The 19,240-nt window shown below is 37.9% G+C and overlaps 2 protein-coding genes across 2 annotated transcripts; both read right to left on the minus strand.

Moving 5' to 3' along the window:
- Positions 1 to 17: 17 nt before the first annotated feature.
- Positions 18 to 8,279, minus strand: atp6v0e1 (ATPase H+ transporting V0 subunit e1). Its single transcript, XM_061927746.2, has 4 exons — positions 8,061 to 8,279; positions 5,122 to 5,169; positions 368 to 493; positions 18 to 268 (listed from the first exon to the last, which is right to left on the minus strand). The coding sequence occupies exons 1-3, from the start codon at positions 8,162 to 8,164 to the stop codon at positions 400 to 402; spliced, it is 246 nt and encodes an 81-aa protein (XP_061783730.1). The 5' UTR covers positions 8,165 to 8,279; the 3' UTR covers positions 18 to 268; positions 368 to 399.
- Positions 8,280 to 9,218: 939 nt separating this feature from the next.
- rpl26 (ribosomal protein L26) lies at positions 9,219 to 14,588 on the minus strand. The gene is made up of 4 exons (XM_061927744.2): positions 14,443 to 14,588; positions 13,508 to 13,679; positions 13,290 to 13,430; positions 9,219 to 9,383 (listed from the first exon to the last, which is right to left on the minus strand). The coding sequence occupies exons 1-4, from the start codon at positions 14,502 to 14,504 to the stop codon at positions 9,255 to 9,257; spliced, it is 504 nt and encodes a 167-aa protein (XP_061783728.1). The 5' UTR covers positions 14,505 to 14,588; the 3' UTR covers positions 9,219 to 9,254.
- Positions 14,589 to 19,240: the final 4,652 nt, after the last annotated feature.

Below are 19,240 nucleotides of genomic sequence, written 5' to 3' on the forward strand. Positions count from 1 at the left end.
ATTAACTAACTAACATGTGAAGTATGAGGCATAACATTTAATGGCAAGCTCATTTACACAAACAGCATCACTTTACAATAATATACATCAACTGAACACTTTTAAATTAAAGCACACTCTGCCAGAAGCCATTTTAAGAAAGTCATTTGGGTATTTTGTACAAGGCACCTGTGTGAAAGACACTCAGTAGGCACACAGGGATGTGAGATTAAGGCAAGGAACGCATCTGGAAGTTAAGAGAAAACACTCCATGGTTTTGCTGCGGCGTCTGCGTTGAGAGAAACGACAATGAGCAAAAAGTTAATAGAAGAAGAAGGCAGTTCATAACTACACAAAATGTTGGCTAACATTTTTTTTTAAGTCTTACCTGCACTGTCAGGATCAGTCAGCATAGGATCATTAAGGCCAGTGGTAGCGGAGGTACCAGATGGCATCAGTGGACAGAGACGGTCCAAACAGTGGGTTCAACTGAGCCAGAATGGCAATCAACCAGCTGATGAGACGAAATAGATGCATGATGATCATATATAAAGATCACGTGACACTCAAGATAACAGATGTGTGGAGAAAAAACAGCTTTGTCTCTTTGCTGCCCCCTTGTGTACATATTTAATGTAACAAGACCCGAGCTAGAAACTTACACCTCAATGTTTGTAAATGATTTAGTTTAAAGCACATTTTGTCTTTTTATGAAACCAACCACTATACAAATGATGTGACAGTTACTCCGTCTCTTTATGACACTTACAGAGACAGGACCAGACTTAATAAACTGTTTAAAGGGGAACATTATCACAATTTCAGAAGCGTTAAAACCATTAAAAATCAGTTCCCAGTGGCTTATTTTATTTTTCGAATTTTTTTTCAAAATGTTACCCATCACGCAATATCCCTAAAAAAAGCTTCAAAGTGCCTGATTTTAACCATCGTTATATACACCCGTCCATTTTCCTGTGACGTCACACAGTGATGCCAATACAAACAAACATGGCGCATAGAACAGTAAGGTATAGCGACATTAGCTCGGATTCAGACTCGGATTTCAGCGGCTTAAGCGATTCAACAGATTACGCATGTATTGAAACGGATGGTTGTAGTGTGGAGAAAGGTAGCGAAAACGAAATTGAAGAAGAAACTGAAGCTATTGAGCCATATCGGTTTGAACCGTATGCAAGCGAAACCGACGAAAACGACACGACAGCCAGCGACACGGGAGAAAGCGAGGACGAATTTGGCGATCACCTTCTAACCAACGATTGGTATGTGTTTGTTTGGCATTAAAGGAAACTAACAACTATGAACTAGGTTTACAGCATATGAAATACATTTGGCAACAACATGCACTTTGAGAGTGCAGACAGCCCATTTCAGGCGCGCTAAGAACATATATTTTTCCACGATTTCAGCACTCAGGTTAACCATACCTAAATAGACACGAAATACTGATCGACACAAGACTACCCGAATGTACTCGAATGATTGAAAAAAATAAATGTTTTTAAGCTAAATTATTGGTAAACACAGTTTATGTATAATAATTTACGTAAAACCGCAAGTAATGAATAACGTTTTCATCAATCAATATATTCTGTAGACATACCCTCATCCGCTCTCTTTTCCTGAAAGCTGATCTGTCCAGTTTTGGAGTTGATGTCAGCATCTGCTTTGAGTGTCGCAGGATATCCACACATTCTTGCCATCTCTGTCGTAGCATAGCTTTCGTCGGTAAAGTGTGCGGAACAAACGACTGACCATTTCGTCGGCTTTCCCCACAGCCTCGTATTTTGAACAAATTTCGTCCCATTTCTTGCCACTTTCGCATCTTTGGGCCACTGGTGCAACTTGAATCCGTCCCTGTTCGTGTTGTTACACCCTCCGACAACACACCGACGAAAGTGAGAAAATGGCGGATTGCTTCCCGATGTGACGTCACAACGTGACGTCATCGCTCGGAGAGTGAATAATAGAAAGGCGTTTAATTAGCCAAAATTCACCCATTTAGAGTTTGGAAATCGGTTTAAAAAATGTATGGACTTTTTTCTGCAACATCAACGTATATATTGACGCTTACATAGGTCTGGTGATAATATTCCCCTTTAAGAGAGCTGACTCCATCTTAGGCTGCCCACTAGACAGCGTTGAGGAGGTGGTCGACACAAAGATGTTGGCAAAGTTGACAGTGCGGCGAAGACACAACAAACTCCCTTCTTGTCTCTCATGGACACACACCTGTTGTTGACTTTGGACTTATCGGCTGCACAAGATCAAGGCCGCGGAACAGAGACACACTGTAGACTTACACACAAATATGCATCCACAAAAATATACGCTACACATACACCCCCCACACCCCCACCCAACGCCTTCAACGCAAATCCCATAGGGGTGATGGAAGGATGGTCAGCGCCGAGAGCTGCGGCCTACCACCATTACCCCGCACTCCCTTCCCTCTGTTGCTAGATATCTCGAGATGTACGTTGTAATATGGATATGTGCTTTGCTATGGAGGTTTTTTCCCACTCCAGACTGGGCCCCCTTATGACATACTTGCCAACCTTGAGACCTCCGATTTCGGGAGGTGGAGGGCGGGGGTCGTGGTCAGGGGTGGGGCGGGGCGTGGTTAAGAGGGGAGGAGTATATTGGCAGCTAGAATTCACCAAGTCAAGTATTTCATACATATATATATATATATATATATATATATATATCCATCCATTTTCTACCGCTTATTCCCTTCGGGGTCGCGGGGGGCGCTGGAGCCTATCTCAACTACAATCGGGCGGAAGGCTGTGTTTAGATAATTGATACTTCAAACTTGCATAAATAAATATTAAGGAATATAACATAACTTGGCTTCTGAGAGCTTCAAAATGTAATGAATAAAATGCTAAAGTTGTTGATAAACAAGCAATTATTTTAATAATTAAATATGGTCATTTTAAATGAATTATTATGATAATTTAAAATTAATTATTTCAAATATGTTTATTTTAATGTATAATTCTATGGCTGGATGTAAAAAGGAGTCAGAAAAAATACAAATAAAAATACAATTAATTTTGATGTTTTAGCAAAATATAGTAAAAATGTATTTTTTTTTTTCATTAATAAATATATTTATTTTTAGGTAAGATAAACATAATAATATAATTTATCTCTAGTCTGGATGATTTAGTTCTTGTCATCCTGTTGTCCTCCCATGAAAAAAGGCTGTCCTCACTCGGTCTGCATGGAGCTGGAGGGGGCGTGGCCTCCAGCTCCAGCTGAAAATCGGGAGATTTTCGGGAGAATATGTGTCCTGGGGGGTTTTCGAGAGAGGCAATGAATTTCGGGAGTCTCCCGGAAAATTCGGGAGGGTTGGCAAGTATGCCTTATGAGCCCAGTCTAGATTGTATTTTTTTTACTCATCCTTCCCCAGCATTTGACCTTTTTCCCCATCTTTTACGGGGCGCCTTGTGGCGACCCATTTGCGTTCCTGTTCTGTAACCCTGTACACGGTTTGTTTGTCTCATCTTGAACGGGTTTGTGCTGAAAACAAAGTTTCGTTGTACTTGTGCAATGACAATAAAGACCTACCTATCTATCCCTAATGTTCAATCCCTCTAACTACATGCACAACATTGTGGAGGCCTTGATTAGCTCCATCAGCAATACACAACTGCTTTCTGATCAGGAGAGAACACACAGAAGCTAATACAAATAATACTAGAAGAAATGAACAAATTAAAAAGATGGTTTGACAAAAACAGACTATCTTTGAATGTCAGTAAAACTAAAATAATGTTATTTGGTAACAGTAGAAAAGAGCATCATACGCAAATACAAATAGACGGAGTAGACATTGAAAGGGTAAAATAAACTCAATTTTTAGATGTAATAATAGACGTTAAATGAACTGGAAATATCATATAAAAATATACAACATAAGATGGCAAGAAACATTTCAATAATGAACAAAGCAAAATATGTCCTGCAGCAAAAATCACTTCCTATTCTCTACTACTTGCTAGTGTTACCATATTTGAGTTATTGTGCAGAAATATGGGGTAAATACAAATGTGCACTTCATTCATTAACTGTGTTACAAAAAAGATCAATTAGACTGATACATAATGTTGGATGTAGAGAGCATACAAACCCTTTATTTATTGAATCAAAAATACTGAAATTCAACGATTTGGTAAAATTGCAAACAGCTAAAATTATGCACAAAGCAAACTATAACATGTTACCCAAGAGTGTACAACAATTCTTCTCAACTAAAGAGGAGAAATATAACCTTACAGGAAAATCTAACTTAAAACATTTGTATGCTCGTACAACACTTAAAACTTTTAGCATATCAGTATGTGGAATTAAATTATGGAATGGATTAAGGAAATAAGTTAAACAATGTACAGATATGATCCAGTAAGAGGTTGTTCAAATTAAGTGCTTACAAAGTACAAAGAAGAATTATGAGAAATACCTTCAACCTTATTGAAAATGGGATATTCTTCATCTCAGTATGTTAATAAATAATGACTGACTTAATTATCTATTACAAGAACTGCTGTATTAATCATGCACTGATGTAACTGTGTTACAAAAAGAAGACAGTAAATGCTCTGAAGTGGGAAAAGGGAAGGATTAAATAATCATTGCTTCTTCCTACTCCTTTTCAGACATAATGTAAAGAGAAATGATATGAAATTGTGCGATGTATTATACTGTAAGTGTGTTCATGTTTGAAATAAACTCAATCAATCAAACTGTTACAGCCACAGTGGAAGAAGGAGCACTATAGCAGGTCAGCCACAGCCATAAGACTTTACAACACACTTGTGTGATTTCTGTGAACTTTTTTTTCTTGGTGTGCAATACGGGTGTCAAGATAGTGTTATTTTGTTTTATTTTTTATTTATACATATCGCAAACGTGTATTATTTATTACAATTGTTTTAAGTTTTTCATTACATTTTACTTCAGTTACTGTATGTAAAAGCCTGCACTGCAACCATTTAATTTCCCCATAGTGGTATGAGTAACAGTCTGTCTGTCCATAAATAGAGTTAGATCAGTGTTCCAAACTCAAATAATGACACTAAACAGGACATGTACAAGTACAATAATAATACTTACAACAAGTAGCAGCAAATAGCAGTCAACACCAGCATTGTGACAATAACGCTGTTGAAAATAAAAGAAAACAGGTTATTAGGTACGTTCATACAATTGTGGTTCGAAAGGGTGAAAAACAGGAAGATGCATCGTTTTTTCCCACACATGTGACGAGTATGACATTTAAATGGCGACAATGAAAACTCCACATAGTATATAGACTGACCATACGTCCTCTTTTCCCTGGACATGTCCTCTTTTGCGTGGCTGTCCGGGCGGAGTTTCGTAAATGCCTCAAATGTCCGGCATTTTGAGTTAGGGTTGCGTGTATTTTCAATGTACGTTCAGGGTTAAGAAGGGGTTAAAAACAAAACAAATTGTGAAAGTGTGCGCTTGCAGCAGCATTCGTGAGGGAGGGGCAGAGACAGAGAGAGCGAAAGAGTTATGATAAACGCGCATGTGTCGCCAGGCTCTGCTTTTTATCCATAGATTTATCAGATTAAATTTTTTATTATCTATAGCAGGGTTGTCAAAAGTGTGCCCCAAAGGCCATTTGCGGCCCACAGCTAATGTTTTAAAGGCCCACGGCACATTCTAAAAATACTATTAAAAAATAAACAAAAACATAACAGTGAAATAAAAAAGCATAGAGGTGAAATGTAATTTAGAAAAAGTTGCAATGTTGACTAATAAAACAAAGCTGTTTTTTTCTTCTTTCTAACTGTCATTACTCAAAACATAATATTGAATCAAAATCAATGTTTTTATGAATTATTGACCTATCCAAGGTTACCGATTACTTCACATTAAATATTCCACTTTGAAAAATATTTTTGGTGGAAGATTTTGCATATTTTGTGTGTTTGCCATTAAAAACATAGTTTTGTTTGACAAAAAAGGGCGGAAAACAAAAAAACAAACAAAAAAACAACATAAAAAAACAAAAACATTTTGAAATGAAGAATAGATTTTAAGTTGATTAAGTAGATTTAAGCGTTAAATATAAAATGTATGTATGCCCTGGCACATCATTATCATCATTTCATGACCGAAGCGAAACACTCTTTACACTTTTATACTGAAATAAATACACCTACAACCTATTAAATAAAAACATAGAAAAAACTACCAGCAGCGGTAAAGTTTAGAATAGATCCATGAAGAAAAGAAGAAAGTGAATGAATGTTTATAACTGAATACATTTACATATGCATACACATTAGTTTTCTTTTGTATTTTTTTTTTTTAATGAATTAAGTAACGTTTATGACAACCTTTTTCCAAAACACAATATAGAATGTGAGATATAACAGGATAATGCATACATTTGTCATTTGTTTTCAAAATGCTTACAAAAAAGTGGGACCGGACGAGGGCTGGGCGATATATCGATATATGCAATATATCGCGGGTTTGTCTCTGTGCGATATAGAAAATTACTATATCGTGATATTCGAGTATACGTTCTCACGCAGTTGCTTTTAGCTGCGGGCATTACACTACAGGCTCTTCCCACTCCTTCTTGTGTCTCCTTCTCACAGACAGCAAGCGCAGCTTCTACATACGTCACATACTGTCACGTCATACGTCACATACGTATGCGCCCTCGCGGAGCAGAGAGGTAGCAGCATGGCTAAAGTTAGCTGTGGTGCGAGTGGTAATACGAGAGAAAGAAGGTGCGAATCTGGTAACAAATGAAGGAATAATTAATTCCCAAGAAAAACAGCAGGAGATCCATCGTCTGGCGGTGGTTTGGCTTCAAGTGGGAATATATCGAACAGACAACCGTAATTTGTCAAGTGTGGGGCGAAAGCGTTTCTACAAAAAGTAGCACTACTGCTAATATGTAGCATAATTTGAAAAGTCACCCGCCAGAGAATGAAGAGTGCTTACTCCGCATGTCAACATCTCCGGCCGGTGCCACACCATCAAAATGCCCAAGCAACCATTTCCAGATCAACATGGTATGAAAAAAAAGAGTCGACAACAAAAGGAGATAACGTCCGCAGGAACCTACCACATAGCGAAGGACGAACACTATTGGATTTCCTATTATGTAGCTCCTTTTTATTTGACACTTATTGAAATATCTTGCGTGACATCATGTTTTTAAACTATTGCAGTGGCGTTCTGTACAAAAAGTGCACTTTAATTTAGTGTTGTTTTGATAAGTCGTCTTAGTGACATCATGCACAAAAGTGCACTAATAGCTTGTTTTAAAATGTCTCTGACAATCTTGCACTTTCTGTTTTGGAAATGACATGAATGTCTGTGCCACTGCTTAATAACTGTTTAATAAATACAGTTTTGGTAAATTGATTTAGTTGTGATTTCCTTCTCTGCCTGAAAGTTTAAAATGAGCATATATTAATGCAGTATGAACAAGAATGTTTTAATGTAGACACATAGAATCATGCTGTGATTATAGGTATCAAGTGTTTATTCAAGGCTAAGGAAACATATTGAGATATATATTGTGTATCGCGATATCGAGATATTAAAAAAAGGCCATATCGCCCAGCCCTAGACCGGACCCCATTTTTATGAATTTTGAAAATTCCTAACGCCAACACTGCTGTCAACAGAGGAGGAAAAAAATGCTTTATTTAACTAAATATATTATTTATAAAGCAAGTTCGAGTATCATTGGCAAATGTTCACCTAGTCCCCGGCCTTGGCACGCATATATGTGTCCTCTTTCTGGGATTTCACAATATGGTCAGCCTAACATCCATCCATTTTTTACCGCTTGTCCCTTGGCCGATTAGCTTCGGCAAGCAAACACCAAATTTTGCTAGAAGTTGCCAAGTTATACGTTTACACACAAACTTAAGTAATTCTGGTTCGAGCCAAACCAAAGCTCGCATTTATTTGATACATTTGACACATAATACTTGTCATATCGTTAACTTGAAATACCTCTTTGAAGAGAGAAGTAAGCTAACAGCTAACATACTCACCCTCTGTTTGGTCCTTTGGGTATAAACCAGGGCACCACTCCTCCGACAATGGCCCAGAATAAGGTCACGACGGACATGGCGATGACAAAACTTAGTTCTGCCATGGCACAGGCTGGGTTAAAAGCAACAAAAATTCACAAGGTACAAACTTCTTACAACTTGGAAAAGAGGGACAACGTAAGAGGCGGCGCAAGTCACGTGACCAGGTCACGAGGAAGCCGTGAAGAGGAAGTGAACTATCGTCTGCGCATGCTCATCACAGCATTAAAAAAGTGCGATACTGTATCGTATCCTATTACATGTTTTCAATAGAAAGGAAATATGTAACGTGAAAGCAGATGATTGAATTCATTATTTTTGTACATGTTCACTTTGTCGTGTCCATTTAAAAAAAACAACTAGTGTTTTATGTCTCATCAGCATTGATGTTTACACACCACAGGGAGGCGACAGTATTGTGGCTTGTTTGAAAAATGTTTGGTCCAAACTTGAAATACTTGACTTTCAATGACAACTTGCTATTGTCCATATTATTGTCAGTGAGAAATGTTCTTAACCGTTAATCCAACAATGAAGTTGTAAATGTGAAAGCTTAGCAACTTTTGTATTAGCACACACTCTTATCTGTGTTGACCCTGTGATGAGGTGGCGACTTGTCCAGGGTGTACACCGCCTTCCGCCCGAATGCAGCTGAGATAGGCTCCAGCACCCCCCCACAACCTCAAAAGGGACAAGCGGTAGACAATGGATGGATGTGTATTGTATGGGCGCCTATTTCTTTGCGTGTAGTCTGGTTTGGTGATGCAACACAAAGTAATGTTTCAAGTGGATTTCCCTGAAGGATCGTAATTACCGGTAGTATACAAAACGTTTTTGTGCACCTATTGTAAATATGTCATGCCTGGATGAGTTGCAGATAAGGGTGCTGATGTCATAATGTGCTTTTTTTTACTCAATAGGCATTTATTACGACAAAACAATTGTTGTACCGGTACATACAACTGGGCAGCTCAATTAGTTGGTCTTTAAACAAAACATATAGTTTCCACAGTTAGGCTACAACATTAACCTCATTTAAAGCCTGTGGTGTGTGAATATGTGCAGACTTCCTCAGAAAAACTCCCAAAAATCCTACCTATCCAAAAACTTGACAAACAATTCCTTTTTAAACAGTTTATTGATAGCAAAAGATGTTTACTCCTGCATCTTCTCAATGGTCTCCTCCTTGTATTTGCCCTTCTCCTTCCCATCAGCGCGAGATTTGGCCTTGCGCTCTAGAATCTTCTTGCGGTCCTTATCCAGCTTTAGCCTGGTGATGACCACCTACAAGGCAATGAAAAAAGATTGTGAATTTCATTTTCTTTTCTTTTTTTACATTCAGAGAGCTGAAACACTCTTGGTCAAGGCTAACATTCTAGGCACAGTGAGCATCATTTATTCCAAACATACATGTGGGAAATGACTGCAGCTGCGTGATTAGCCTGAGAATACACAATATTTACACCTTTTTGGACAACATGGGGTTGTCACAGTATTGATGGAATGCTTTACTCTTTTAAGAGTGCATTCATGCTGAATGATCTACAACAATAATATGTGGCTCTTTGATATATTTTTAAACGTTAAAATGTTTAAAATATACTAATTAACTTCAAAACAAAGCTTTGTGTTATTAACATTTCTCTATACCTTGTTGCTCCATTTGTCCAGTTAACTTTCTTTTGGTTCAGTTTTATATGTGGCCGCAAGCCAATAAAAAAGCACGGTCTGCAAATGGCCCCAGGGCTATACTTTGACCACCCCTGGTCAAGACTTAAATATTGACACTGTGGGTTTCTTCCTTGCTTCAAACAGGGAGAAAGACGTCTCACTCTGTGCATCACAGCTGAATTCACAGTCTGTCTTGGTGAGTGGGGAGCAACTCTGCATACAAAGGAAGCCCCAAACTGAGAGCCTTGCGAATCGCTAGTGAAAAGTGCCACAAAGTAACAAAAATTAAGAGGAAAAAAATATGATTACAAAGCCCAATGTCCCATTGTGGTAATATATCAGCTTCAGTGCTGCACACTGCTCCCCTCACCTCCCAGGGGGTGATCAAGGGTGACGGGTCATATGCAGAGGATAATTTCCTCACACCTAGTGTGTTTGTGACAATCATTAGTACTTTAACTTTTAACTTTAAATCAGATGGGCAATAAACGCCAATCAACACAGACAAACGAGCGAGAATGCTGTGACGGGAAACAAAAAGACGTCCGACAAAGTTTTTCCAACTGGGGAAAAAATGCACTTTTAAGATGTTCAATATTTAAGTTAAATATTTGCTGACAAACAAAATAAACAAAAAAAATCATTGTTTAAAAAAAAAATTAGAACACCGTATTTTTCGGAGTGTAAGTCGCACCTGCCGAAAATGCATAATAAAAAAGGAAAAAAACATAAGTCGCACTGGAGCCCTGCGACTTATAGTCCGATAAATACGGTACATTTTTTTACCTTCCAATTACAGTAAAATGGTTAACAATTCTAGAGTAATGAGCAGTTTATACATGTTTAAATGGTAAATTGCATTATTATATATTATGATAATATATTATATACATTGCATAGTATTCACAGGTTATTTATTCAGTTTTAGAGCATGATGTAGGCAAAAGCTCTGAGTCTGTCTGCAGCAAGCCAAACATTTTAAAAAGTAAATTATTGCATATTCTTCTAGTGTGTGGCACCTTGAGACAATATGTTAATTGACGTTCTAAAAGTAACATGCCTTCCTCCACTTGTTATTTTAGTAGTTTTATGCACATATATAAGTATGAATTCTAAAAATCACTATTTTGGAGGGAAAAATCTCAATGAGGTTTTTAGTCAAATTTGTGCTGCCCTATTGCAGGGGTGTACCGTGTGACAAATTTACACCAAATGCGACTGAATATAAACTATGCAACTTGGAAAAATACCTATCACACGTGTGAATAGGGATTTCAACGATTTAATCGTCTTTTGCTCCTAAAATAAATCCATTCAAATTTGATTAAACTAGAGTAAAACCTTAAAACTTGACAAACAGCACTGTGCGCTAGTAACTACAAAGATCAGAGGGAAAATTTAACAACAAATCAATGATGGAAGTGACAAACTTTCCAATCAAATAACACCCTGTTTGTTGACAAGAACATACAGCCATGGAAGCACATTCAATCTATGAAGCAGAGAGAACACAAACCAGTAAAAGATTCAGTAGTGCTGCCTTCAGAGCTGACAAACTGCCGCTGCTAGCCTGCTAAGCTAACAGAACAGCTCAAACTCAGACTCCCTGATGTCTTTTAAAAGGCACACACGGTAACGCAATAATTACTTTCCCTACTAAGTAATTGCATTTAATAAAGAGAATTATGTTAGTAATTGAATTAATTTTTTGGTAAAGTAACAAGTAACCATACTTAATAACTTTTTAAAAGTAAATTTCAGAACACAGCCTGTCACACAGCATCATGAAGCAGTTGTCAGGTTGATGTTCCTGGCTAAAACATGTGTGTATGTCCTACAATAAAGTTTGTTGTTAAAGGTCAATTAATTTCATGCTGCTGACGTTTAAACATGTCCTCGTTAACCAAGGTACTTTATTTAGCATTTTGTACTTTTGTTTTTATTAGCTGAAGAATGGCGTGTAGCTAAATGGTTTTTCAAAGAAGATTGGAGATTATATTTGACTTTTCTTATATTATTTTCAAGGCTTTTTATTTTTTCTTATCTCAAAACTGGTCTTAAATTGGGATTACCGGTATATTATACAAAACCTACTTTTCTTACTTATTAGTACCAGTGTTTGTGTATTTGGGATCCCCATCAGTCACAAAATTTTTTAAATCGAGGCATGGCGGAGATATTTAGTTACGTCAACAGATATTTCCATTTATGGGTTAGTTCATTGGGCCAAACTATATTGCGATATGAGTTTTGATCTATATCGCCCAGACCTACACTTGTGTTTGCGACAGTGGAGCATTGTGTTTATAGTGCACGTTGTTTGAGTGTTAATAATGAAATTGTTGTATTTAAAACATTTCATATTGCTACTAAATATTTTCTGTGCTACATTTTTTATTTATATAGTAGCACCGTTGCTACCATTAAAAAAAATCGCTGTATTAGTAGGTACATTAGGGATCCCATGACTCTGAACAGGATAGAATAGATACAACTCTGCCAAACTCAGTTGTGATTGGCTGAGTGAGTCAGCACGACAGTATATATTTGGAACATCATCATGGTTGAAGTAATATTTTGTGCATCAGCACAATCCAGTTATGACAACTTTTTTTTAAATCCTTTATCAATATCTTCCTTAATAAGCTCAATTCACAAAAACCTTTGCTATAGCAAAATGAATGCATTGGCAAATAGTTGCTCCCCAAGGACCTTATAATTTTGAGGCACACACACTAACCTGTGCTACCGTAGCCCCCAGCAATAGAAAATTAAATATGTATTTAAATAAAACATCTTCACAAGATACCGCATATGAAACAAAGGTGTTTTAAACCGTTGCACAAGATACTACTTGCATCTTACATCTGATCCACAAGTATTTTCTATTCGGGCTCCAGTACTATGGAATGCCCTCCCGGTAACAATTAGAGATGCTACCTCAGTAGAAGCATTTAAGTCCCATCTTAAAACTCATTTGTATACTCTAGCCTTTAAATAGCCCCCCTGTTAGACCAGTTGATCTGCCGTTTCTTTTCTTTTCTCCTCTGCTCCCCTTTTCCTTGAGGGGTGGGGGGCACAGGACCGGTGGCCATGGATGAAGTGCTGGCTGTCCAGAGTCGGGACCCGGGGTGGACCGCTCGCCTGAGCATCGGCTGTGAACATCTCTACGCTGCTGACCCGTCTCCGCTCGGGATGGTGTCCTGCTGGCCCCACTATGGACTGGACTCTTACTATTATGTTGGATCCACTATGGACTGGACTCTCACAATATTATGTCAGACCCACTCGACATCCATTGCTTTCGGTCTGCCCTAGAGGGGGGGGGTTACCCACATATGCGGTCCTCTCCAAGGTTTCTCATAGTCATTCACATCGACGTCCCACTGGGGTGAGTTTTTCCTTGCCCGTATGTGGGCTTTGTACCGAGAATGTCGTTGTGGCTTGTGCAGCCCTTTGAGACACTTGTGATTTAGGGCTATATAAATAAAGATTGATTGATTTTAAATAAGTTCTTACCTTGCTGGGATGGATGCCGACATGGACTGTAGTACCATTGGCCTTTTCTCTTTGGACACGCTCGATGTAGATGACATACTTCTTCCTGTAGACCTGCACCACTTTGCCAATCTGCTGGCCTTTGTAGTGTCCACGGACAACCTTTTTCCAGGCATCAAAAGAAAGACTTAGCATTCAAAAAGTATAAACATTTAACATTATAGAGCTAGCGCAAATACCTGGACTTCGTCATCTTTGCGGATGGGCATGGACCTCACGTTGTACTTTTGACGGAGCTCCTTGGACAAGGGGGAGGACATGATCCTCCTCCTGATGTGTGAGGGGGCATTGAAATGCCTTTTGCGGTTCTTACGGCGGGAACAGGTTACAAATTTGTTCAGCTTCATGATGCTGCGGAGAGGTGGGACATTTTAGGGAGTCACATTCTCAAATCCAACCACTCTTTTAATAAAATGTTGACCAAGAGGCTCCCTGCAGAAGCTTGAAAAATATTTGATACCGTATTGCAATATCCTTTAACATTGATACCACCCTAACGTGGACATTATTCAATCCATTTTCTACCTTATTCATCACAGCTTAATATCTACAAGCACATCCACCTCATAGACCTAAGAACTGTTAATGAAACTAAACGAGCTGTCAAATTATTTAGGCAAACAAAATCCTAAATTTGATTTCATACCGCAACCCCGGGATTATGGCAATTTGCCTCTAGTGACGACTAAAAATGTACTTCTTTAAACTGGCTTAGCCTGTGAACATGATACCTATTAGCATTGTTAGCATAATAAGACAAACCAAACCAGGAATTTGCCATAAGCAGCATTGATCCAACTTAAAAGCTAACTACTAATTCAAATAGCTATTAAATCATGTAACATATGTAACTCCGTTCTTTGTTTTTATTGCAGAAGGTGATTACGGCATTCATTTACTTCGCCAACATGCGGGTCGTTACGGACGCCAGTACAGGCGTTAGCAATAGCATCATATAACTCAGTCATTTTTCGTGAACATTGTAGCAATATGGGTCTTTATCTGAGGTCGATATGTTTTAAACGGGTGCGTGTTGTTTTATGCAGTAAAATAGAGGCGTAATAACGTAGATGGACTAAGATTCGATAGGGAAATTGCTCGCACTGAATCTTACCCTGCCGTGTACTCTTCTAAGGCCGGCGGAAAAAGAGAGTGAACAAGTACTTCCGCTGGCATTAGTTCACACTCAGGTCTCGCGAGATTCCGCGAGAACTTCAACAAAAACAACCGAGTTCAACGTCTTGTAATTGTGGGTTGAATTGTAAAAAAAAAAAAGGCAATTTAATCCCCAAATAACATAACAGACGTATGTCAATATTATTGTGTAAATTCTCCAAAGCATTCACACATACGGTTTTCTACACCAAAATTAATGTATTTATTACTATTAAACTTCTTCTTCTTCTTTTTGAGATTTTGACGGGCTCTACCTTCCACATTTTTCACCCGATTCAAACCGTTCCAACTTCAAACTGTTCAGCCAATTCGGGAAATAGCGGGCTTTCCCTTGACAAATTCCAATAATTCCCAGATTTCCCCGAATTCCAGGTTTTCCGGGACATTTTTCCCATTCTAAATGAATTGGCCATTTTTCAAACTTCCACCATTTCCCCATTTTTCAACCTATTCAAACCATTCCACCTTCAACATATTCCACCATTTTGGAAATTTTAACTTCCCCTTTTCCAAGTTCCAAAAAATTCCAGGATTTTCCAGAATTCTTGCTTTTCCAAAGCCCAATTTCCACCCTTTTTTCTGGCGACTACTCCTTCCACATTTTCAACGCATTGCAACCGTTCCAAATGTGTCTATTAATCAGGACAAAAAAACGAAGTTGTTTTTTGAACTAGAAAATTACCGGTTTTCCCGAAATTCCAGGAATTCCGTTATACAATTTCTCAATTCAACATGTTGCTACTTCAACATTTCTCCACCGATTTCAAAAATTTCAACACCAACCCGTTCAGACCATACAAGTTGTTTTTTTTACAATTTTCCAAAAAAATCCCGCTTTTCCCAAAATTTCAAATTTTTCAGAAATTCCCATTTAAATCAATGGGACATTCTTCAAAGTTAGACTTAGACTTAGACTTAGACAAACTTTAATGATCCACAAGGGAAATGATTCCACACAGTAGCTCAGTTACAATGATGGAAAGTGTAAGGATGGAAAGAACAATGCAGGTATAAATAGACTAATATAGCGATACAAAATCTAACATATATACATAATATGTGTACAGAATAATATATATACAGATATATTATATTATGTCTATAACATATATACAATATATACCAATGGCCATGTACAATATTAAGTTCCACAACTTCCACATTTTTCATATGATTCAAACTGTTCCAACTTCTAAATATTCAGCCTATTCAGGAATTGTGTTCTCTACTTCAACAATCCTAAAAAAAATTCCCGGATTTCCCATAATTCTTTTTTTTATTTTTATTTTTTTGCATATTCCCCATTCAAAATGAATTGACCATTTTTCAAACTTCCACAATTCCACTACACATTCCACTGTTCTGAAAATTCAAACTATCCTTTTTCCAAGTTAAAAAAAATTCCAGATTTTCCCGAAATTCCCTAAAACCATTTATTATTTCAACATTTCTTACCCAATTTAAACAATTCCAACAACAACCAATTCAGCTCATTCAGGACATTCATGCTCCTAATCATTTAAAAAGAAAAATCCCGCTTTTTCCAAAATTCCCAAATTTCCAGGAAGTTCCCATTCAAATGAATGGGACATTTTTTCCAAGTTGCACAATTCCCACATTTTTCAAACTAGTCAAACCATTCCAACATCAACACATTCCACTCATTCTGGACATTCAAACTAACACTTCCCCAAGTTCCAAACCAAATTCTTGTTTTCCTGGAAATTCCAACTCTTCAACATTCAAACCATTCCAACATTCAAACCATTCCAGCATTTAAACAATTTCAACATTCAAACCATTTCTACGTTCATCCTACATTCCATTAGCATTTCAGTTCAGTGACAGCTTTTCAACATTCAAACCATTCAAATTCATACTACATTCTGTCAGCATTTCACTTCAACTTCAGCATTGGAGCATTCACACGTAATTTCTTTAGAAATTGCCTATTCTAGTTTACAGTTTTTTCCAATTACTTACACACTAAATTTTAAATGTTCACACAGTTAACAAAAGCCTACACGCAGCAAGCAAAACCACTGTGCAGATTTGCCAAATATTAGGCATTGACTCACAGTTTTTGCGAAATATTCTACACAATGCTTTACACTCACCTTCCCATCTTGCACACATATAAGGATTGTGATACACACATCTTCACATCTTGCACACAGATAACGATTGTTATACACACACTTTCACACTTTACACGCACACTAGTGTCGTGATACACACATCTTTTAATTTGTACTGCATGTCATTGTTTACTACTGTGATATGTTACTTTACTGTGGTAAAAATAAATATTTTCAGTTTGCAACATCATTGTTGAGCAGTTCTTCAAAAGAATACAGGATATTTTTACTTTCTCTTTAGGCTTTTACGTGTAGGCCCACTTCAAAGTAAACAATGACGATTGCTATGGATTTGCCAACATATTTTGTCAAGTTACAGTAATCATTCATCACATATGCTAAAAAGGTCGGGCAAAATGCCCCAAACATGTGATTTCTTATAGTAAAATAGTTTTTTTTTTTACAAATGTGTTTTTTATTTATCACTGTTCTGGGTAACTCACTCCAATAGTGTCTTATCATTCGAAGTATGTGTGAATGAGATGAAAACAAAACTGCATTTTTACAAATGCTTGCTTTGTTTTGATGAATGGGCATATGTTTACCATGAATTGATTAACGTGGACCCCGACTTAAACAAGTTGAAAAACTTATTCGGGTGTTACCATTTAGTGGTCAATTGTACGGAATATGTACTGTACTGTGCAATCTACTAATACAAGTTTCAATCAATCAATCAATATTTTGACCAAAGTGTGTCATTTTGCTAAAAATCTAGGAATTAAGAAAATTGAATGTGGTGTTTGGAAAAGTGTGTATAACTTTTGAAAAAAGACACACAGTTAGTACAATTGTGTGTAAGCAAATGGAAAAAAACTGTAAGGGTAGCTTTCTTACTAGAGCAGGGGTAGGGAACCTATGGCTCTAGAGCCAGATGTGTATCTTTTGATGACTGCATCTGGCTCTCAGATAAATCCTAGCTGACATTGCTTAACACAATAAGTAATAAATAATTCCGCTGGTAATCACAGTGTTAAAAATAACCACGTATTAACCAGACTACGAAGCCATCAGCAAAACCATACAGCACCCGAAGTCGCATTAATGGTAAGAAGTATTTTATTTATTATTGGTTACCTTCAGAATAACAATGTTATTAAAAAGAAAAAAGAGACTTATTATACTCTAAAAATGTTGGTCTTACTTAAAAATGCACGCATTTAGTTGTATTCAGTTTTAAAGAATATTAAATGGCTCTCACGGAAATACATTTTAAAATATTTGGCTTTCATGGCTCTCTCAGCCAAAAAGGTTCCCGACCCCTGCTCTAGAGCAGTGTTTTTTAACCATTGTGCCGCGGCACACTAGTGTGCCGTGAGATACAGTCTGGTGTGCCGTGGGAGATTATCTAATTTCACCTATTTGGGTTAAAAATATTTTTTGCAAACCAGTAATTACAGTGTGCATATGATGTGTTGTTGTTGAGTGTCGGTGCTGTTTGGAGCTCGGCAGAGTAACCGTGTAATATTAGTAGGTGGCAGCCGGTAGCTAATTGCTTTGTAGGTGTCGGAAACAGCGGGAGGCGGTGTGCAGGTAAAAAAGGTGTCTAATGCTTAAACCAAAAATAAACAAAAGGCGAGTGCCCCTAAGAAAAGGCATTGAAGCTTAGGGAAGGCTATGCAGAACGAAACTAAGACTGAACTGGCTACAAAGTAAACAAAAACAGAATGCTGGACGACAGCAAAGACTTACTGTGGAGCAAAGACAATGTACATCCGAACATGACATGACAATCAACAATGTCCCCACAAAGAAGGATTAAAAACAACAGAAATGATCTTGATTGCTAAAACAAAGTAGATGCAGGAAATATCGCTCAAAGGAAGACATGAAACTGCTACAGGAAAATACCAAAAAAAGAGAAAAAGCCACCAAAATAGGAGCGCAAGACAAGAACTAAAACACTACACACAGGAAAACAGCAAAAAAAAAGTCAAAATAAGTCAGGGCATGATGTGACAGGTGGTGACAGTCAGTGTTGGGACTAACGCGTTACAAAGTAAATGATAAATGGGTTGTACTTGTATAGCGCTTTTCTACCTTCAAGGTACTCAAAGCGCTTTGACACTACTTCCACATGTACCCATTCACACACACATTCACACACTGATGGAGGGAGCTGCCATGCAAGGCGCTAACCAGCACCCATCAGGAGCAAGGGTGAAGTGTCTTGCTCAGGACACAACGGACATGACGAGGTTGGTACTAGGTGGGGATTGAACCAGGGACCCTTGGGTTGCGCACGGCCACTCTCCCACTGCGCCACGCCGTCCCTACGCGTTACTGTAACGCCGTTACTATCGGCGGTAAATAGTAATCTAACGCGTTATTTTTTATATTCAGTAACTCAGTTACCGTTACTACATAATGCGTTACTGCGTTATTTTGCGTTATTTTTTATGTAGTATCGGCTAGAAACTGAGAAGATCTGAGTGTTTTATTGCAGCGCTGCGGAAGAGGCGACAAGGAAGAGGCGTGCCGCGCGCTGTCTGTGTGTACGTGTGTGTGTGTGTGTGTGTGTGTGGGAGGGGGCGTGTCTGTGTCTACTAACAAGACGTCATGGCGAACCCCGAAGCCGAGTTTCTTAAAATGGAGATA

The sequence above is a fragment of the Nerophis lumbriciformis genome, linkage group LG35, assembly GCF_033978685.3.
Source record: "Nerophis lumbriciformis linkage group LG35, RoL_Nlum_v2.1, whole genome shotgun sequence".
NCBI lineage: Eukaryota > Metazoa > Chordata > Actinopteri > Syngnathiformes > Syngnathidae > Nerophis > Nerophis lumbriciformis.